This window comes from Octopus sinensis, linkage group LG10 (assembly GCF_006345805.1).
Source record: "Octopus sinensis linkage group LG10, ASM634580v1, whole genome shotgun sequence".
Classification (NCBI taxonomy): domain Eukaryota; kingdom Metazoa; phylum Mollusca; class Cephalopoda; order Octopoda; family Octopodidae; genus Octopus; species Octopus sinensis.
Genome location: NC_043006.1, coordinates 54,348,680 through 54,372,713, shown reverse-complemented (window position 1 = coordinate 54,372,713; position 24,034 = coordinate 54,348,680). Strand labels below are relative to the sequence as shown.

Below are 24,034 nucleotides of genomic sequence, written 5' to 3'. Positions count from 1 at the left end.
CCATACCCCTCTTCAATTTAAAAAATGAAATGCACTCCACCATGAACAAATTTACAAATTTAGTATCATCATCATCATCATTTAACGTCCGTTTTCCATGCTAGCATGGATTGAATGGTTCGACCGGGGTCTGGGAAGCCAGGAGGCTGCACCAGGCTCCAGTCTGATCTGGCAGCGTTTCTACAGCTGGATGCCCTTCTTAATGCCAACTACTCCGTGAGTGTAGTGGGTGGTTTTTATGTGCCACCGGCACAGAAGCCAGTCTTTCGTCATTGCCCCTGTGATGCCCAATGTTCGAAGGTCATGCTTGACCTCCACATCCCATGTCTTCCTGGGTCTACCTCTACCCCAGATTCCTTCAACTGTTTGGGAGTGGCACTTCTTCACACATCTCTCCCCATCCATCCATAGTACATGACCATAACAGCACAAACGTTTCTCTTGCATGCCACATCCAATGCTTCTTATGTCCAACATTTCTCTCAGGGCACTTACACTCTGTTGTGTGTGCATAATTACATTACACATCCAGCAGATCATGCTAGCTTCATTTCTTTCGAGCCTCTGCAGTCACGGCCCATGTTTCACTGCTGTGAAGCATGGCAGTTCGCACACATGCATCGTACAATCTACCTTTCATTCTGAGCGAGAGACCCTTTGTCACCAGTAGGGGTAGAAGCTTTCTAAACTTTGCCCAGGCTATTCTTATTCTAGTGGTAACATTCTCTGAGCATCCACTACTAACTTGGTCACCTAGGTAGTGGAAGCTATCAACTACTTTTAGTTTCTCACCCTGGAGTGTGATGGAATCTGTTTTCTAAGCATCTGTGATGTCTATTGCCCCTATGCATCTGCCGCACAGGAAAGCTATCTTTTCGGTTAATCTTCCTTTGATGTTGCTGCACCTCTTATGTGTCCATAGCTTACACTGGGTACAGCATATGGAGTTTCTACCTACACTTTTCTCCTCCCTATTCTTTGCCACTCTGCCTCTTACTTCAACTATACTTCTTCTGCTTAGCAAGTTTCATTTCTCTCTTTTTACCTTTTCCTTTCAACTAAGTGTGACACACACAACAGGTACGTACCTACATAACTACATAGGTATTAGCATATTAATATAACAATTTTGATAACTTGGAAATATATTTGGGAATAATCGAAATAAACCCAGATCAAATGGCAGCCAGGAGAGCTTCTAATGCTGAGAGTATGCAAATACTTAGGAACCTTTAAACTCCTGAACAAGCTGCATCCAGGAGAGCATCAAATGCTCTTACAAAGAGGAGCAAAAGGGCATTAGAAACACCTGAATAAGCATCTAATATAGCCAACATGAGAAGAGTAAGGGATTCAGAATCACTAGAGCAATCAGAAACCAGCAGGGCATCCAATATTGTACAGGAGGTAGCTTAAAATAGATAGATAGATAGATAGATCAAATTAAATACACAATCAAAAGAGCTTTCATGCTATTATTATACTTGAAAAGGCATATTTATAAAATACGCCATGTATCTATCAGACTCTGTTTATGCATTATATATATATATATATATATATATATATATATATATATATATATATATATACATACTGAATATATACACACATATTATTATACTTGGGGGTGGTCATCTTTTGCTAATTAAACACACTATATGTTTGATCTTTTATCACACATTCTGTGACTGCTTCAGCAACTCACTGTCCCATGGAATAGGCAATCCAAGGGGAGACACATAGGACAGAGAGTCACTGAAAAACTCCCAGAATGTGTGACAAAAGACCTTTGATAGAAATAATACTGATAAAGCTAAAGTGAAAATCAAATAAATAATGAGTTTAATTGGCAAAAGATGACCTTCCCCAAGTATAGCAATATCTGTCTCATCACATGTTTTCACATCAAGAACTGTGCAAAACAAATACATAAATGTGTCAAAAGTAAATAACAGAAACTTGCCACAAAGCAGAAGAGATATTCAGAGGAGGAACTCCCATCTGACAAGTGTTTTGGCCCTTATACCTGAAACTCTACAGGAGCCGGGTCTACACAGGTCATGACTCGTAGGTGGCCTCCTGCTACCTTCCAAAATCCTCTCTTCAGCAGAATTTGAACCTGAGGTGTTCTTTTGTTCCTAGGTTTCTGTTGCAGCCCATCAAGCCACTGGTCCATTCATCATTCCTCTTCGCCCTTATCCACAGTGAGCTCTTTTCAGCAACATCAACAAGCATTTGATTGTGGCAGTTCTTCTGCGGCCTTTGATACCCAAGTAGCCAACAGGTTGATGTGGCCATGAATCCTCTTGATCCAACTTCAACTGGCTTCACAGTACGTTAGTAACCCTCACTCCCCAGCTGCTTTGCTAGCTCACCATATTTGCTCATCTTAAAGATGTGTATACACTTATTCTTTTCTTTTATTTGTTTCAGTCATTTGACTGTGGCCGTGCTGGAGCACCACCTTTAGTTGAATAAATTGACTCCAGGACTTATTCTTTGTAAGCCAGGTACTTATTCTATCAGTCACTTTAGCCAAACTACTAAAATATGAGACGCAAACACACCACCATCGGTTGCCGAGCAATGGTGGGGGGACAAACACAGATACACAAATAGATACATACATACATACATATATATATATAAATATATATATATCATCATCATCATCGTCGTCGTCATCATTTAACGTCCACTTTCCATGCTGGCATGCGTTGGACAGTTTGACTGGGGACTGGTGAGCCAGAAGACTGCACCAGGCTCAATTTGATCTGGCAAAGTTTCTACAGCTGGATGCCCTTCCTAACACCAAACACTCCAAGAGTGTAGTGGGTGCTTTTACATGCCATCGGTATGAGAGCTAGTCAGGCAGTTCCAGCAACGACCACACTCAAAAGGTGTTTTCTACATGCTACTTGCACAGGAGCCAGTCCCGCAGCACTGGCAACGACCACACTTGAATGTTGTTTTCACATGTGCACTGGCAACGATCACACTCGAAGGGTGCCTTTTACATGCCACCGGCACGGGAGCCAATCCATGGCCCTGGCAATGATCATGCTCCACTGGCACAAGTGCCAATCAGGTGGTACTGTCATTGGCCACGTCAGTAATTTCAATTTGATTTCACTTACCTAATAAGTCTTCGCAAGTAAAGTTTATTGTCCAATGAATGAGGGATACACATAAGTGGGCTGGTTACACCCCATGCTCAGATGTGCTTTTAACATTCCACTGGCATGAGTGCCAATCCGGCGATACTGTCATTGGCCACGTCAGCGATTTGGATTTTAATTTTGATTTCACTTGCCTCAATAGGTCTTCACAAGCAAAGTTTATTGTCCAATGAATGAGGGGTACTCATAAGTGGCTGGTTACACCCACTGGCATTGGCCATGGGCTATGGTCTCACTTGTCTTTTCGATTGTTCTCAAGCACAGTATATCTCCAAAGGTCTCAGTCACTAGTCATTGCCTTGGTAAGGCCTAATGTTCGAAGGTCGTGCTTCACCACCTCATCCTAGATCTTCCTGGGTCTACCTCTTCCGCAGGTTCCCTCAACTGCTAGGGTGTCACACTTTTTCACACAGCTGTCCTCTTTCATTCGCAACACATGACCATACCAGCCCAATCATCTCTCTTGTACACCACATCCAATGCTTCTTAAATCTAACTTTTCTCTCAGGGAGCTTACACTCTGTCGTGTATGCACACTGACATTACACATCTAGCGGAGCATACTGGTTTCATTCCTTGCCAACTTATACATGTCCTCAGCAGTCACGGCCCATGTTTCACTGCCATGTAACATGGCTGTTCGTACACGTGCATCATACAGTCTACCTTTTACTCTGAGTGAGAGGCCCTTTGTCACCAGCAGAGGTAGGAGCTCTCTGAACTTTGCCCAGGCTATACTGATTCTAGCAGCTACATTTTCTGAGCATCCACCCCTGCTGGTGACTTGGTCCCCTAGGTAACGGAAGCTATCAACTACTTGTAGTTTTTCTCCCTGGAATGTGACAGAAGCTGTTCTCTGCACATTTTCAGTGTTTATAGCACATGAGCATTTGCCACATACAAAATCTATCTTCCCAGTTAACCTTCCTTTGATATTGTGTCCATAGCTTACACTGGGTACATCTTATGGAGTTTCTACCTATGCCTTTTCTACAGATTGAGCAAGGCCATCTACCTGGATTTCATAAATGGAAACTGGAAGAAGCCTATTTCAAACATATAAAAGTGTGTATGTGTGTGAGTGTGTGTGTGTGAGAGAGAGAGAAATTTCTCAAGGTATTGCCCCAGCATGGCTGCAGTCTTATGACTGAAACAAGTAAAAGATAAGAAACTGTTTAGAATTAATTGTGCATTATTTTGTAGCTTTGAGATCTTGATAATGTGATTGCTTATTTTTAGAGCAATATTGTAGGGCAGGTGTAACCAGCTATATCTGGCTATTTTGAACACATGAAAGAGGCAGAATATTTAGGCTAGATATGGTCCGCTAAAATGCTAAAGGGTTAACTCTTTAGTATTTAGATTACTGTCGAATGTAATGCTTATTTACTCACATTATCTTGAATTATTCATCTATTATCATGTAGCTTTGAGATTTTAATGATATGATTGTTTATTTTTAGAATGACATTGTAAGGTAGGTGTGACAGGTTGGATCTGGCTGTTTCGAATATAAAACAGACAGAATATTTGGGCTGGATAAGCTGAAGGATTAAAGATGGTTTGGCTATTTCTAGCAACCACACACAAGTTCCCTTAATGGCTTGTGATAATTGATAGCAATGAGTTTACAGGATGGAAGTGATAATGCAACAGTGTGGTGAAGAGTAATGATGATGGTGTTGGTGGTGTGTGCAACAGTAATAGTAATAGTAGCAACAGCAGCCAAGACAACAGTAATAGCTGAATAACTCTGGCTACACCTCAATTTTTAGAGATAGCTGATTGGAGGATGTTTCTGTCACTGTCTTAGCTGTGATCATTACTTTGTAACTGTCCAAACATTCACATCTGAAATGTGTTGTCCACAATGTTGGGTGGTGGGAAGTTCTTTGAATGACATTGAACTATCTCAGTGAGCATGTCTAGTGACAATATTTGAATACTTTACTAGGTTTATAGTTGCTATTGTCAATTAACCCTCAAGTCAAAGCAGATACAACAAACCTATAATTAAAACCATTCCAGTTATAATAATCCTGTCTGTTTACTATGTATCTATGTGTACACAATCTAATATAGCTTTCCATTTTGTAATATTGTGGGAATGGTTTCAGGGAGATTTGGCTGCTATTTTTAGCAAGATGAACAACCATGCATAGGCTCATTATTTGGCTCAGTGTGATGATAGTTGATGTTGTAGTGTAGTCCCAGGTCAGCTCTGTGACCTACAAATCTATTGTTCCCTATATACCATACCTTTGCTTAATTAAGGAACATCCAGTACATTCCACCAAGCAGTGGTTAATTGCATTTTAAGGGTTAATTTGGTGAAGGGGTGACTGTGATAGCTGCGTTAACAGCCGAAGGACAGTCAGATCATGGAGACAAATAAGGGTTACAATGTCAATGTACCACGAAGAAAGAGATAGTATTTCTGGTGGTTGAAATAGGTAGACAAGCAGGGCTGGAAGAATTGTAGTGAAAATGATGTTTCATGATGGGGATGTATAGTATGATGCTGATGGTGGTGGTGGTGAAGAGATGGTTAGGATGTTGCAATGTGAGAAGGCTTGAGGTAAGATTCACAGCTGGGTATTAATGAAGGATGAGGGTGAGGTTTAGGATGGGGAAGGTTTAGAATGGCATAAAACATCTGATGCTGAGCTTTGCATTGCTACCCTTCTTCCACTGCTTAATGTGTGTGTGTGTGTGTGTGTGTGTGTGTGCATGTAAGTTTGTATGTATTTATATGTGTGTGTAAATGACTATAAACATACGATATTTAGATACATAATCTGTACATATTAATGCCTATATATGTATAAAAGTATATTTGTACACATGATATGCACATCTGAATGTTAAGCTTGTGTGTGTATATATATGTGTGTGTGTGTATATATATATATATATATATATATATATATATATATATAAATTATATATATATAAAATATTACACACACATATATATATATATATATATATATATATAATATTAGGGAATAAATCCAAACTTACAGGGAAAAATCAGATTTAGGATTGAATTCAATTTTATAGTAAAATATTATACTATATTAAATTAGAGATAAAACCACTATTAGGCAAATCAAACAATGAAAAACTTAAGCCAATACATAAAATTAATTAATTTAAATTATTTTAAATATATATCAAAAGTATTAAAAGATTAATAAAAGATAATGATTAAGACACTACGATTGTTATTTGAGATGCTCTGTGTTTCATTCAATTAATTTTAAATATAACAGAGAATTTAGTAAAATAACTTTGTTATCATTAAGCTAGTGTTAGGAACATAAACTGTGACTAAGGTTTGGTGGAAGATTTTAATTTGAAACTTAAGAAAACAAGACATTTGTACTACAGAGTCAGAGCCAGTTTCAGCCAGGTTGGTAACGAAAGGGTTAAGGCTGTTTTTCATGCAATAAACCAGCTGACATGAAAAACTACAAGGAAAAGGCAGTTACTTTAAGTGAGCAAAAAAGTGAAAAAAGATCAAATAAATAATTGGTGATTACTCAATTTTCTGAAGATATTCAATTGAAAGTAGAAAAGACTAATTGATTACAAACCCATGTCTAAAGAGCTTATCTCGAACCAGTAAAGCTCCTCTGCAACATTGCCAGGCCAGGGACTTTTGGTAATGGGCAAACTGTGGTATGTGGGACTTTCTAGATGGCATGCCTAATGAAAAATTACCTTAATTTTTTTAGTAATGTAGCTCACTTGAAGATGAACCAAGTCTCATGTGGCCCATTTCTTGGAAAAAGTTGCCTGTGCTTGTTCCAGATATAGATTACTAGATGTTTCAAGCTTCTTCACTTCATTACTGTTCTATCAGTATTCCAGTTGCTGCAGAGAGGAAATCTTGGAAGATCATTGAATTACATCTAGTTCAGTCCGCACAGATTGAACTAAAAGAAGACTACAGCAGGAGTCAATAACATAAATGATTGAGAACAGGAGTAACATGAATTCTTTTAGTCTCGTTCTTCAGTATCCACCTTGCCAGTTATTTGCTTGTTGTTACTATTGCATGTTGTTGCTATCTTGGTAATGTGTCAAAAGTCATGTAAGGGGTCTGAATTTAAATTTTTTTTATAGTTTTAATTACTTTGTTTTGTATTTTTCTTTACAGATTCTGTAAAGAAGACCTTGACAATTAAACATGGAAAAATTCATTACCAAACAACACACAGAAATTATGAGGATCAATAATACTAAGCTAACAAGTATATTGTCACCATTACAACATGAGAAATTCTCCAAGGGAATCAAGGATAAGATATCTTATTGGTAATTTTGAGAAGTAGGATTCAATAAGTGACATTCTATGAATAGGCAGACATTGCCCAGTTAGGAGCAAAGCTATAGTTATGCATGTAAGGAAGAGTGTTGCAGAAGACCCAACCCCATTGATTTAAAGGCAGTCTAAACAGGTTGGAGTCTCCCAGACATCACTCGGGTATATGCTTAAAACCTTGAATGTGTTTCCATATAAGATGCAGTTAGTGCAAGTACTGAAGTCAGCAGATTATGTCCGCAGACACAATATGCAGTCAGATTTCAAGAATTAGCAAGAGGAAATCCAAAATTTATCTACAAGCTGATAATGACAGATGAAGCACATTTTTATTTGAATGGCTTCATTAAAAAACACAATTACAAGATTTAGGATTCAGAAAATCAGGATCAAGAAAAAGTCTAATTGAGATGTCACCAGACAGTATTTCTGATCAAAGTACAAATCATTAAAGTAGATCCAATATTATATCTATTTCTTAGGTTATCATGTCTACTAAATCAAACATAACAATGATCTAAACACTGAATCATAATTCTAATTAATTAGAATCGTTAGCATGCCAGGCAAAGTGCTTAGCAGTATTTCGTCTGTCAGTACGTTCTGAGTTCAGAATTTCTTCAGAAAAGAAATTGCATAGTGTACAGTCAATGTAGGATGACAGCAGAAAAAGTAAGTAAACTTTACTTTTTTTGAAGACCATGTAGGGACACCTGTCACTATTACTGGAGATGAATATTGGACTATGATAAAAAAATTTCTTATTCCAAACTATTCAAGAGAAACATGACATGTGGCTCCAACACAATGGAGTGACAGTTCATACGGCAAAGGTGACAATCCAATTGCTCAGACAAATTTTTGAGGAAAGAAAAGTTTCTTGAAGTTGCAATATAAACTGGCCGCCAAGTTCTCCAGATCTGATGACCCCTGATTTATTCCTATGGCGCTATTTCAAAGATAAAGTCTATGTTAATATGTCTCAGACACTCCAACAACTGAAGAACAATATTCAGGCTGGAATCAGTGCACAGGAGCCTAAGATACTAAGGAAAATACCCTGAAAGTGGTACATTAGCGCAAAACAGCAAATTAATATTATTTACAAGATGTAATTTTTCACAGCTAGTGTACATTCATTTCCTATCTATTATGAGGCTACATTATTGTAAATTTAAAACAAAAAAATAAAGAAGATATTAAATAAATTAAACACTGAAACCCCTTTGTGACTTTTGGTTTTACTCTGTATAGCTAAGCATGAAGTAATGTATAAATTATTCTTTATAATTCCCAGATCTTACACAGATTGTGAATATGATAGAGCAATCTCTCTTAGTTCTATGTATCCAAATTGTACAGTTATAAGGTTGAAAACAGAATATTTGAAACTTTGTAGCATTAAATAGCATGTTGTTTTCATCAAGCAGCTTCTACATGACACTGAAAACTTTTTATATATTGTTGGCATCATCATAATTTTTGGTTACTTTTGATATACTAGTATATCTAGTAGGAGTGGATGTTCTAATAACTGAAAGTATATCTGTGAGCTCTAATGTAGCAGTAATAACACCAAGACAGCAGGTCCCTGTGGTACTTCTCTCAGAATTGTTAACTTTTTGGGGTATCATTGGTCATAACAACTTGAGATCTGATTTTAAAAAGTCCCACAACTATACTACCATGTAGCTATGTTGAAATCAAGTAGTTTGAAGTGTAATGCATGAGTGGCTTTTTTCAAAATCGTTTGAAAAATGTACATATATAACAATATAAATCATATTTAAATGGTTGAGCAGCTAGTTCAATATCAGGTTGTAATGCTCCACAGAAACTTGAAAGTACTTAGAAGTACAGTTTCTGTACTGAGGAGTATCATTTAACAAGCCATTATTCTCTAGGAACATAATCCCTTTCTCTGACACCATGACTTTGCAGGTATGTGAAGTCAAAGAAATCTGCTTGAATTCATTTATTGTGGTTAAAAATATATTATGGTCTTTATACTTTTTTTATAAAATATATAGGAAATTAAGAATATTTTGGGATGGTTTTGCATAATTGTAGAGAAGTAATTAGGACTAATTCGTTGTATCCATAGTAAATTTTAATATAAATTTTTATATGATGAATGGTTACATTTTTATAATACAAAATGGAAACATTGAAGATTTTATCTGGTTCTATAACTTGCAAGTGCATCAGAAAGCTTGTGAAAACATTGTTGAATTCTTCCTCCAGTATTTCCTTTGTCTTTTAATGGCCACAAGTCATGTATCATATGTTTGCAGCTGATTGATGACACTCATTACCAACCCGGCTGAAACCAGCTCTGGCTCTGAGTACAAATGACTTATTTTCATAAGTTCTGAATTAAAATCTTCCACCAAACCTTAGTCACAATTTGTGCTCCTAACACTAGCTGAATGATAACTAAGTTATTTTACGAAATTCTCTATTATATTTAAAGTAATTGAAAGAAACACAGAGCATCTCAAAATAAATACAGTAACGAAAGTGTTAAGCACAAGTTCTCCAGCTGCCTTGCCATTCTTGTCCAACCAGCTAGAGATATTTCCCTCTACTCTTCTTTCCATGATAATGTTTTCTTGACCTTTGCTACTTTGAATATGGCCATAATAGATGAGCTTTAGTTTTTTTCCACAATGTTCAGGAGTTGTCATCTTTCACCTACTTGTTGTAACACCCATTCATTTGTCCAATGATCTTAGTAAGAGACACAGAGCATTCTCCTATACACCCACATTTCAAATACAATATGTTCACTTAATCTGCTTAGAGTACATGCTTCACAACCACAAATGCCTATTGGCTGAATGATTGCTTGCACTAGCCTTGTTTTTAGCTTAGTTGGTTATTAGTACTTCTTTCAAATAATGGACCTAGTTTGTAATGAAGCATTTTTGCAAATCTATAGAAAACATTTTAAGGTGTGTTTTCCTATTTTCTACAGTCTAAGTTTTCTGAACAGATCTCTCATTTTTGTGGAGAATTTTGCTCTCAATTTCTGAGTGACATTCTGAAATGAATATTTTTTCCCATGTTAATGGTTTATCCATTTAAATAATATAAGTCCTGTGTTCTTTGTCACATGAGAATTTTTCTGTCACTGGGAATGATACTCTCTTGAACATTAACCTTCATCTCAGGGACATGTTCAATGCATATTATTTGCATTGTTGACATAAATTGCTTTCAGATTCATGTCATTGCCTTGCACAGAATCTTGGGTCTGTTCAATTTGCAAATACATCCATTCAAACACACACACACACACAATTTCTACTCTATCCTCATGTTTTTCAACCAATTGTGTGTATACAGTGCTGGTAGCAATAAATAAATAAAATAAAATAGAAAATAGAATAAAAAGCATAAAACCTGATGGGTTATGTTTTAAACAGAAACAGACAAGTTGGGAAAAAAATAATTCATGATTTATGACACAAGTGCCGAATGAACTACAACCAGACCCACAACCAGACCCACAACCAGGTAAAAGTAAACAATGTCAGAAGTGGAAAAGTGGAAAATATATGAGCCAGCAAAAACTTGAGTTGGGAAAACTGAAAGCATCATAGCTTGAAATATCCACATCAACAAACATAATGGCAATAGATTCAAATAACAGTAGGTGTAAACCAATATCTTCTGTTTTTCTGTCAACTCAATGGTGATGACAATAGATTATCTTTTGATACAATATTACAGTGTATGAACTTCATATCAAGCAATAAAGATAATATGTAAATAACAGAAAAATTGAAACCAAACCCACAAGTCATATCCTTATCAAACTGCAACCAAAGTCCTGGAAGAATACTGTAAGGGACTATCCAACTCCCATGTTGCATGTTTTTTAGTTGTGCTTTATTTGGGGAATAAATCACAACTAAGGAAAAACTATCTCTACGATATATTGGTTTCCAATTTTGGCACAAGGCTAGCAACTTTGGAGGTGGGAGGGGATAAGTCAATTACATCGACCTTACTGCTCAACTGGTACTTATTTGGATGAAAGGCAAAGTCAACCTCAGTGGAATTTGAACTCAAAATGTAAAGACAGACAAAATGCCAGTAAGCATTTTACCCAGCATGCTAACAATTCTGCCAGCTTGCTGCCTTATTTCTGTGATATATTAAAGATGATCAATCAAGCACTGATCAGTTAAAATATCAACTGGACTGTTTGTATTATTATTCAATTTTGCCAGTGAAATAATAGTACCATTGTTGCTTCGTAAACAATTGAAAAGTTATCTGCTGCAGAAACAACTCATGTCAAATAGTCATTTGGTTTCTATCAAAATCATGACACCATACAACTTCTCCCTATCCTTTTTCAGACAAACAACAATATCCTGCACATATGTCAAGGAGTATATGTGGCTTGAGTATCAAAGGAGCATTTGATAGACCTTGGCACAATAATCTTTGTACCAAGATGAAATTGAAAGGGATACACAATTTTCAGTTCAGTATAACAACACCACCAGGTCCATAGTTACCTTCAGATGTGTTCATTCTGTTGTAAGTTTTTGAACTGGTGTCCAAGCCAAATACTCATGACAGAGAGAACACAGTTGCAAGCATTTACAGTTATTACAACCATATGACACACCAACGCCCTCTAAATTTTCCTTGATGTTAAAAACTAAATTCAGACGACAATTCTTTCCCCATCTTCTTTAACATCTGTTGACTCTATTCCAACCTCTTCTAACACAAACTACACAACCTATTACTCCCCAACACAAATCCTTCCACTGCACATATATATAAGCCAAGTGTGCAAATACCGTTGTTTCTTTCAAACCAACAAAGCCACTAAACTTGACAATATTTATTCTATTAACCTCAAACAATATGTTCCAGAGCTAATCCTTATTCTTACCAAACTTCAATCTCTCCACAAGGATATACACTGATTTATGAAAATATAGTATGGTGTGTTCTTTTTCTAGAAGAATAACTCCTCTAACTCAGTCAACTCACTTTAAATATCCCAACAAAGGTGACAGAGACAACAATTAACAACTTTCACTTTCATTTTTAATCTCTCATTCTCTTTAATGACCACCAGTATGACTCTCACAAAACCAGTGCAATGTCAACCTACTCTCTTATTTCATACTAATGAGTTCTTGACTTAGAAATTTTGGGAAAGCAATGTTGTTGCCTTCAGAGCCATCCATGCTTTGAATAATGTTTGGCACCTGAATTTCATATTAAAACTACCCATCTATGAGTGGTTCCAACTGTGACTCACCTCTTGGATCAGTAGCTTCCTGTGAGATTACAGTTAAGCCTACCTCTGCAGAACATTGGTCCTCTGAAAATGAATCCTTGCATATATTTTCCCTGTAGCCATCAACTTGGTAAGTGTTCAACAGGAATGTTACTGACATCAGCCCTATAGATCTCAGAAAGCCAGCAAAGAACTTGGTCACAAACCAAACCAGAAAAAAAACAAAACAACCAAGAACATCAGCTCAAGAACATTCTACACTCGAACTACTTCTGTTCTATTTTCATGAATAGTCTTGGCAAAACCTGTGAACATGATCTGTACCTTTAAGCCAATGAACCAATGCTTTGCATCAATAAGATCAGCAACAGAAAGTGGTCTTATTGAAGTGAGCTAACATAGAGACATTGTAAGAATGAAAGTCTGAGCAAATAACTTCTATAATGTTCATCAAAAGCTACTGCTTAGCATGTAAGTAACCACAACAACAGATAAAAAGAAAGCAAGGATTCTGGTGTAAAATAGTATATACTAGTGTAGCATCATTTTGCTTTCACTGTGCAGTAGTCTGTAGAGCTCATGATGTCAGAACCTCAATCTGTTAAGGACTACTGGGTGCTGTCAACTGTAAGTAACTGAATTCAGACACACAATGAGTAAGGCTGCTACTCCCTGAACTAACTAACCAAGATGACTGGAAGGTGACATTTGTGCCATCAAATTTATTACCAAGGAAAAGGAATGCATCAGAGTAAACTCTCTCTAAGAAAAACATTTTGAGATTCTAAATACAACAGAAGTCAAGTGGTGGGAAGCATTTAACTCCTGTCTCCATCATATCTACACAAGGAGGCAGCTATCGATAAAGTGTAAAATCAATGCATTGTGAACTACATCTGTTTATCTGAGACAGCATTGCATACTCAGACAATTGGATAGTATCTGAATGAAAGCTATCAAGATCTCTACAGTAAATAGTAGAGAAGCTGCCTAAGAACTTCCCATGAGCCTACATCACAAGAGATTGCTATAACCCATCAATAGTCAGAGCATGCTACCACTGTAGTATGACATACAATGTTGTACAAGGACTACTACTTTCATGCTGGCACAGACATATACACTCACAATACCCAATGCCAAACTTCATATCTTGGATAGGAGTTTTTCTGCACTCAGCTGCTAGCATATGGTATAAACTTCTGGAAGTTATAATTGGGACCACCTCAGTTAAAGGAATATAAACTTTCAAGAGTAAGTAGACAAACACCTACTGCTACTTTCACTGTGGTCAACTGGAGCCTCTCTTTCAGACCAATTGTCAAATGAGGCTACTATTCAAGTATCACCTCTTCTTCGAAGCCTGTTGGAGTGATATCAAAAGCAAGAATGATGGATAGACAGACAACCAACAAATCTAAAGATTTTCTTTAGTCCCAGGTCAACTCTGATCAAGCTGATGTATTACATTCAAAAACATTCAAACCATGGCCATCACATCCTTTCAGAGACATCTAGAATTAAATGATCTAATGCCATCCATCCTTCCTTGTTGTAAAACAGCAGAGTGTGAGAATTATTCAGCTACTATTTCTAGTATACAGAGTGGCTGCTTAGAGGTTTCCTTGGTTGGCTCCCAAACACAAAGTTGTTCAACTCAGCACCAACATCACTAATCTACAGACAAAAGATTCTAAGAGACCAAATATTCATAATAATATTTTTTCCTTTCTCCAAACCAGAGGGCTATTGTTTAACATGCTTCAAACATTGTAATGTAAGAAAGACATAACATACAGCTGTTACTATTAACCACAACATAATATAAGACATGAGGTTCCATTGCTTACTCCCTTTCCTCTTCCTGTTAAAATCATATTTTATTGAGAAAAATTTTTAAACAAAGACATGAATAATTATGTGAGACATTTGGAGAAATTTATCACTTCTGTGTTACATAAAAATGGTTGCTTACCAAGGCAGGTAACATGATAGGTATATGTGTATGTATGTAAACATACAAATACTATACACCTACACATTAATACGCATTGTAATATGTATGTACACACATATATATATGTATATACACACATACACGCATATATATATACATACATACACATACATACATACACATGCATACACACATATACATACACACATATACATACATACATATATATATATATATATATATATATATAATATATATATATAAACATATTTACATTCGTATGTAAATATATATATATATATATATTAATCCATATAAACATGGATGACTACACACACACACACACACACACAGGATTCTACTTCCTTCAGGAAAAAGGCCCTTCAGTAAAAGAGTAGATAGAGATTCCATATGGTGTATTCAATGTAAGCCAGGGACACACAAGAAGTGCATTAGAACCAGAGGAAGGTTAACAGAGAAAGTAGATTTTGAATATGGCAGATGCACAAGAGCAATAAATACTTAGAACATATAGGAAACAGGAGGTTCCCAAGAGGTAGAAGATAGATTTTGTTACCTAGGTGACCTAATTAGTATTAGAAGAGGATGTTCTGAAAATATATTTGCGAGAATAAGAACAGGATGAAGAAAGTTTAGGGAACTATTACCTCTGTTAATAACAAAAGGTCTCTCTCTCTCTTTCTCAAAGTGGAAGGCAGATTGTATGATGTTTGTGTACAAACAGCAATGCAACATGGTAATGTGGAACCTGAATGCTGAGGATATGCAAAGTCTAAAAATAATGAATCTAGTATTCTCCATTGAATGTGGAACGTCAATGTGCATGTTTGACAAAGTGCAAATGTATTTCAAGAAAACTTGGACATAAAAAAAATCAGATGCAGTGTATAAGAAAGAAGACTGCACTGTTATGGTCATGTGATGCATATGGATGAGAACAACTGTATAAAGAAGTGCTGAGGACTAATTTTGGATTTTGAAAATCCAGGGAAGATATGGGATGAAGTTATGAATGATGATCTCAAGCGGTTGAGCCTGATGGAGGAGATGACAAAAGGCTGAGATGATTGGCTATTCACTATGCTCAAGAAGACCCATCCATTTTTGTTTTTTTGAAAGTGAGGCCCTAAAAACATGATTATTTATAAATACTCATCAAACCCTGCCCTTGCACCCAATCTGTCCCTGTCAAGCATTCCCTGCATCTCATCTTTCTAACACTCATCCCCCTATCACTCTACTAACACTAGCACTGTTCTACTGCTGTAATCATATAATATTTGAATCTGCACATATTTCATCCTGCCTTTATGCAACCAGACACCTCCTCTTCCTCCTATTGAAACTGCTTCCTTTTAAAATCTATCTTACATTTTCAATATCATAGATCACCCTCTTCTATACTTTCAGTTATCTCTGCCACTCCTTTGAACTACATCTTAGAACTGACATGCAATATATGGAGTAATTCTTCATTTTAATGTTAAATTGTTTTCATCTAAAACTTGACCTAAAATGTAACAACACACACACACACACACATATATGTAACAGTCGTTTCCATTACTGAATAAACAATCATATATGGATATGTCATTCAATGTTACAGTTATTGCAGTTTAAAATTTCAATGTTGCAATAACGTTTAAATGTTTAGATGTTCAATATAACACCTATTTATGAACTATGATTTACTATTTTCCATACAAACATGTTAATAATACCTGCTGTCTCAAAGACATTGTACAGCCAGAATTGGTAGAATGACAAAAAAAATGTATTGCAGCATATAATTATATGTGTTAAGTTCAAATCCTGCATGCTCAAATTTGCATTTCACCACTCCATCTATATATATAAAGTTGATGATGTCTGTATGTGTGTGGCAGGTTTGGTAGCCTTCAACTAACACTATCTCCTCCGAGACCCTGCTGCGCAAGTTGACTAAAATTGAGAGCACGATAGAAGAAGGCTTGCTCTTCATTCCATAGAAGAAAAAATTCAAATCGGACCATGTTAAAACCAAAAATTATTTACATCAAAAAGGTGCTTTTTTTCTATGAAAATCCCTATTTTTTATGATTTTTCAACTGCTGTGTCACCATTTTTTGGTGTATTTCAACCAGAAAAATGTTCACTTAAAGAGAATAACAAGTTACATAATGCAAATTTTTTACTTTTCAAAAAAGATTGAAACTATGTCAAAACTTTGTTAACGCGACATCAAAGTCTGCTGTTTTAAGTGCAACTAAAAAACAAACCCGAGCAACGCCAGGCTATACTGCTAGTGGTCAATAAAATAAAGTACATCATATTTTAATAGAAAAGACAAAAGTATATCATCATTGTTTTATCATCTATTTTTCCATACTTGCACAAGTTGGACAGAACTTACTGAGGCAAACTTTCTACAGCTGGATGATCTTCCTGTCACCAAACCTCACTTGTTTCCAAGCAAGGTAATATTTCTCCATGGCCAGATATGTTCTTGCAGAAGTTTGGAAATGAATGACACTGCTTGTATGACAGTGACACTCGTTTACAACAAACATGCAATGGCAAGACAAAGCAGCACCAACACACACACACAACATTGGTTTCAAATTTTGGTACAGAGCCTGCAATTTTGGGGAAGGGGAACAAGTTGATTACATATAGATATAATCTTGCCAAGTACAATAGTTGGCACAAAATTGACAGTAACATTCTCACCAGTTATATGTCATAACCAGCAATATACTGCTTAACAGTAGTATATAAGAATATATGACAGGTTTCTTTCAAAGCTCATCTACCAAATCCACTCACAAGACTTTGGTTGGTCTGGGGCTATTGTAGAAAACACTTGCTCAAGGTGCCACAAGATAGCACTGAGCCTGAAGCCATGTGATTTGAAAATAAACATCTCAACTACACAGCAATGCTATAATTGTTCTCTTTCCTCAAAATTTTTGGTCTTGTGCCTCTGCAAGAAAACTATTTTTGTTACGCAGTATTGATGATGTGAGTGTGGTTTAGGACGAGAAGCCTATTTTTGCCCCTTCTCTTATAAAAGTCCTTTTATGCTGTTTATGTCTGTCCTTTACTTTGAATTGAGAAATTTTCTAAAATAGATGTTGCTGAACCATGCAGACAAGTTTTCTGCAAGCACTCACTCTCTGTTACTAATAACTATTTCAGTATGAACTATGTTGATCTTTAGCTATTCTTATATGATGACCAGATAATCAACAGAAAATTGTTCCCTAGAATATCCAGTTCTGAATTCATCAAGTATTATAACTAGAAAGGAACCTTGATGAACACTATACATTTACATTTATTTTTCTATTGAAGTCTCTTCCTCAGCTCTTATGTTGATCTCAACACATAATGCAAGATTTAAATTGTTTTCATGAGCTATTCAGATAATCCTTAACTTGCTCAGTGCTCAACAAACTACAAGAGCAGAGAGTTGAAACCATCCTTATCCAAACTCACCCTATTTATAACCTTGTGGTTTCTGCAATTGTCTTTTTCCAGAGAATTTTTATTGAATCACTCAAGAACTGGAGTAGAATGGAGTGGGGATTGAATTAATTCTGTAATTCTTCAAACATACTATAAGCTTATAGTGGATAAATATGTCCTCAAATTTATAAAAGCAGAAAATGAGTTGTGGTGATATAAATGCTTTTCACCAAAAGTATTCATTGTGCTGGGGTGATGTGAAACAATTTAATTTATGTTTTACTGTTTGGTATGAACCATTTTGTAGCATTATGTGAGTGACAAGAACCAGCAAAGGTTTTAAGGAAAATTCTGTCTTGTGAATCAACAAGAAAAGAATGATTTGAAATTATAAGTTTCTTTTTTTAGTTAGAATAAGAATAAAAATGGAGAGCTGAGGATATGGGCTACAAAGCCAAGGCAAAGCTTAATGCAAAGGTTGAGAAATAAAAATGGGAGAAAGTGGGGTCACACTGACAGATTAAATGAGACAAAGTAACTTGCAAAGAGAATAAGAATGGAGCGATGAGTTAAGAGGGAAAGTATAGGGTACTGGAAGTGTGAGGTGAAGTGCATAATGACTTATTGAGAGAAACAGGTAACTATTAGAGAAACAGAAGGATCAGAATCACAGAAAGCTACCACTGTCACATGAAATTAACAGTGAGACAGAAGCTTTTTTCCAACAGGTTTATTCTCAGCAGCTGTGGGCCCTAGCTTCTAAACTATCACCTGTCACAAACTGCTGACTTTATTGATACTGCAACTTGTCCATTACCTTTAATATTTCGATTAATGCTAGTCATAGCTTTTGTTTAAACTGTTATTTTGGTGCAAGCTGAGAACAGTGAAGTTGGTTTGTTGCTGTAATTTGAGCAATTAGAGAGCAACTTACTGGTCAGTTTACAATCCATTAACGTATTAAACCCACTTGTTCTATGACTGCAAGTATTACTGTTCTTTCAAAAGTAGGACCTCCAAGAGAAATTTTGTTTAGGAGGAATATAACGACTTTTGCACACCATCCCCATCTCATGGGTGGTTTGCTCCTCTCAAAATTTAAGGGACTACCTTTTTGTTTTAACTTTTTACTTGTTTCAGTCATTTGGCTGCGGTCATGCTGGGGCACAGCCTTGAAAGGTTTTAGTCAAACAAATCTTACTTTTTGAAGCCTAGTATTTATTCTACTGGTCTCTTTTGCCGAACTGCTAAGTTACGGAGATGTAAACACACCATCACCAGTTGTCAAGCAGTAGTGGGGGACAAACACAGACAGACAGACAGACAGACAGACAGACAGACACACATACATACATACATACATATATATATATATATATATATATATATATAATATATATATATATAGGGAGAATTCACACAAAAAAAAGGCATTGGTTGGCTATTCACAGCTTGCTATGTAATGGGACTGAACTTGAAACTACATGTTTGCAAAGTAAACTTCTTAACCACACAGTTTATAGCAAAGTTTATAGCCTTACTCCAAATGTAAATCATCTTTGTTAAATGACAGCCCCTTTTGTCATGCCTCGTTGCATAATAGGTTAACAAATATCAGCTTAAGTAAACCAAAACCAGAGAAAAAAAGAGATAAATAAGTAAAAGAAGAAGGAGCATGTGAAAATGGATACTTGTTTCGGTGGTAAATCAACTATAACAACTGCATGGAAGCATGGCTATTTGCTCTGTAATAAAATATAATACCTTCTTGATCACACTGGATCCAAAATATGCAGCTCTTCGGATAACGAAGTGGTCCACTGATTGCATCTAAGCCAACTGACTTGTGTTGTTCTTTCAGGATTTCACTCTTGGGAATTCCATGTTTATCATAGATTTCCAAGGCCCTGTTCAAGAAAATGAGATGTTTTCTTTGTTTTATTAAAATAATAATAATAATAATAATAATAATAATAATAATAATATAATAATAATAATAATATAATAATAATAATAATAATAATAATAATAATAATAATAATAATAATAATAATAATAAATGGTACTGATGCAGTACCAGGCAGTGGCTCTCATGACTGCTGAACTTAACTGATTGGAAGTGTTGTCATGTACATTGTTTTGTCTTGGTATAAAAGATGGGCTACAGCAAATATTCTGCTCAATACCACAGATTTGCTTGTCAGTTATTTGACCGTAACCAGTTGACCATGTCCCTTAGTGGCTGACGATATGTGCATCTCTGATCACAAGCAGAAGTAGTGGGGGAGTATCATAGCCGTTGTTGAAAGGAATTCTTGGAGGTTTGAATAAATCACCTTTGGAAACATGGGTGTTTCATTCAACATCCTTAAACAATCCTTATTCAGGGACCTTTTGAGCCGAAGAAAATCCTAACTGGTGCCCCACCTGCAAGGTCACGCGCTGTTTATCTTGATATGAGATCACCATGTCGCACACATATAGTTGTGATGCATATGCCTGGTGTACCCTTATCAGATGGGTAGTCATGATGGGTATACTGGGTTTCATATATTTTACCCCAGTGTCACTTTGATGGCATGCACTGCTCTCTCACTCAATAATACTACGCACATATTTAGTTGTGATGCAATATGCCTGGTGTACCCTTATCAGATGGGTAGTCATGATGGGTATACTGGGTTTCATATATATTTACCCCAGTGTCACTTTGATGGCATGCACTGCTCTCTCACTCAATAATACTAATAATAATAAAACAGTGATAACATCTTTGTGGTAAACAGTGCTGTTGTTGTTAATTGCAATGTTTTATTTTTCTGTATATGTTTAGTTACAGGAATTACAGTTGAAGAAATGTTATGAAAAAGGAAGATCATAAAAATAAATGAATGAATGAATAGATGAGTTTGACAGTATGATTACTGACTGCCTGTCCAAATAGGTTCACAGACATAGCCAACACTTTCCTTCACTCTCTTTGCACTCACATAATGTATCTCTTTCTATCATTCTCTCTTTCTCTCTCTCTCTCACACAGACACAAATTCTCCCTTGTTCATTAACTCTTTCGCTCCAATTGCCACATAGCAGAATAATACATAAGTCTCCATCTTTTTGTCTTAGACACTTTCCTTCTCTGAAGAACCACAAATCTTCACAAACACACACAAACACAGACACTATCTGAAGGGGACACACAAGACATTTGAGTGGACTGTGTACATGCACATAGAAAAAGTACCATAAGTGTACACACACACACACACACACACAAAACACCCATAAGGTATTATCTGGGTCAATGCTTACACTGACAGCTCAAAAGTAAAAAAAAAAAACCTCATTATCTGCATGGACATCACTTGTTAGTAGGAGGCCCAAATGGGTTAAATAATTAAAAACTGCACAAGGCATATTTACTGGATTAAGTATTTAAATGCATCGAAATGGGATTATTTTGTGTCTAGCAACCAATCTTTAAAAATACAATGGTATCTATTTACTTTTGAGATGTCTATGTACATATACAGATCCTTACACACACACACACATGTTTAAAAGAAGTTTTGATACTCTGACTGCTTCCCTTGCTGGTATCATGGCAATGACTTAGTTATTTGTTGAAATTAAGCAGATATAGAAGTTGTATTGTTCGGCATTCAGAGATCAGCTCTTTAAAAAAAATTGTAAAGAAATGCCTTTACTTATGCCAAATTTTAATGACATGATTAAAATATAGAGGTTTAAATTAAAATTGGTTACAGTAGAATCACTTATAACAGGATAACTTACATGTGAGTCATAGCAGAATTGCTAACAGAGTCAGTAATAGAACAATTAGTTATAGTAGAGTCAGAGCAGAACTGGTTGTGGAAGTGTTAGTTATAGCAGAGTCCGTCTGTTATAGTAGGGCCATTTATAGTAGAGTCAGAGTCAGTTACAATGGTATGAACTGAAAACTGTTTCTTTGGCAAAAAGGGGTTAGTAAAGGGAGTGGTGATTAAAGTTGAACCCCTAAACAACAACAATGACAGCAAAAATGATAAAAGCACAATTCATGAAGGTTGAGCTGGTAAACCACAACTGATAAGAGAACCAAAAATAAAAAGCGCAATCCACAAAACGTTGGAAGAGAATAATTATAACTTATCAACAGATTTAAACCATATATATATATCATGTCAAAGAGGTTTAACCATATATATGATGTCAAAGAACCAAAGGTTAAGTTATGGCTGTATAGTTAAGACCACTTCACAACCACAGGATTTCAGATTTCATATCTCACTACACTGCAACTTGGGTAAATGGCCTGCTATATCCTCAAGTTGGTCAATATTTTGAAGATGGGCAATTTGAGAATAGATAGGGCATTTGCTCAAGGTAATGTGAGCCTTCCTTTATGTTTGTATTGCAATCATCATCATCATCATCATCATTATCATTTAATGTTCACTTTCCATGATAGCATGGGTTAGACGGTTTGACTGGAACTGGTGAGCCAGGGAGCTGCACCAGGTTCCAGTTTGATTTGGCATAGTTTCTATAGCTGGATGCCCTTCCTGACATCAACCACTCCAAAAGTGTAATGGGAGTCATTTACATGGCACCGGTAACAGCCACGACTATGACTACGATTCGCTTGATTTGGCAAGGCTTCTCAGTACAACATCACCAAAGGTCTCAGTCACTTGTCATCGCCTCTGTAAGGTCCAACATTTGAAAGACCATGCTACCAGCAACAGCCACATCTATGATTTCATGGGTACTACAATGTCAGTCACATTTCTATTTTCCTTTGTGCTTGTTGTACTTTTTTGGTGAGTTTGTTGTTCTCCATGCCCTGTCAAAAGACTACTGTCTTTTTTGCTGAACTGTATTACATGAATCTGTCCATAATTCTCTGTCACTCTAGTATGATATAATCTTCATTGTTTTAAGTTTTTTTCTTTTTTCTTTGTAATGTCCTCCACTTCAGTGATATTTACAATTATTGGCACATTCAGTGGAGTACTAGCATGAAATTAAAGTTTTTTGATTTTAAATAAGCTGAAAATACACTGATTCCAGTCCCCATGGCTGATGAGAGATTTGTTTTATTGTCTTTTCTGTTGCTTTCATGTCCCATTTGATTTTTATCCTATGAATATGTATGTGTGTGCACACGCATATTCATGTATGCATGTGTGTATCTTTTATTGATGTATAATCTATGAAGCAAACAGCAAAGAAAAAAAAAAGGCAAAAAACTGATTCCTTTGAAATGAAGTCCTTTGTAATAGTTGTCTGCACTAAGTTGTAGACATCTGCTTGTCAGTCTCACCAGCAAAAAGATGTAATAATCCTTTGTATTATACAACAATACAAAAATTGAATTGAGATGCTGGCAGGTTGCAGGATGAAAGAGAGTTTTGAGACATCACAACAATGCAAGCTTTCAGCCTGTAAAGACAGCTCACATGTGGATGCAGTATCAAAGATGTCAGTTCTTGTTTACTACAGAGACTATCACACTGTTGTTCTTTAGCCCCAGGTCAGAGACTTGATCCAGTATAGATCTAAATTAAAATGTATTCAAGCTTTGACCATTCCATCATTTTAGGGAAGTGTAAGACTATATTATATATACAATATGTCTTTTCTATATTTAAGACAGTATGGCATAGTTTGATGGATATTTAGTTGCTATTTCTAACAGGTCGAGTGACCACACAGAGGGTCTGTTATTGGCAGCCATGTTTACAGAGTAATTTTCTTTTTTTTCTTTTACTTTCCAGGGTTAAAAAAGCTCTCTCTCTCTCTCTTCTTTGTAAAGGACA

At 36.0% G+C, this 24,034-nt stretch overlaps 1 protein-coding gene across 2 annotated transcripts in view; it reads right to left on the bottom strand.

Moving 5' to 3' along the window:
* The window catches only part of LOC115216636 (tRNA dimethylallyltransferase), a 351,240-nt gene that overhangs the window by 130,936 nt on the left and 196,270 nt on the right, over positions 1 to 24,034 (bottom strand). For both annotated transcript variants that reach the window (XM_029786122.2, XM_036506693.1), the window contains one exon: positions 19,977 to 20,119. In XM_029786122.2, the coding sequence (XP_029641982.1) occupies positions 19,977 to 20,119 (143 nt within the window). The remainder of the gene's footprint in view (positions 1 to 19,976; positions 20,120 to 24,034) is intronic.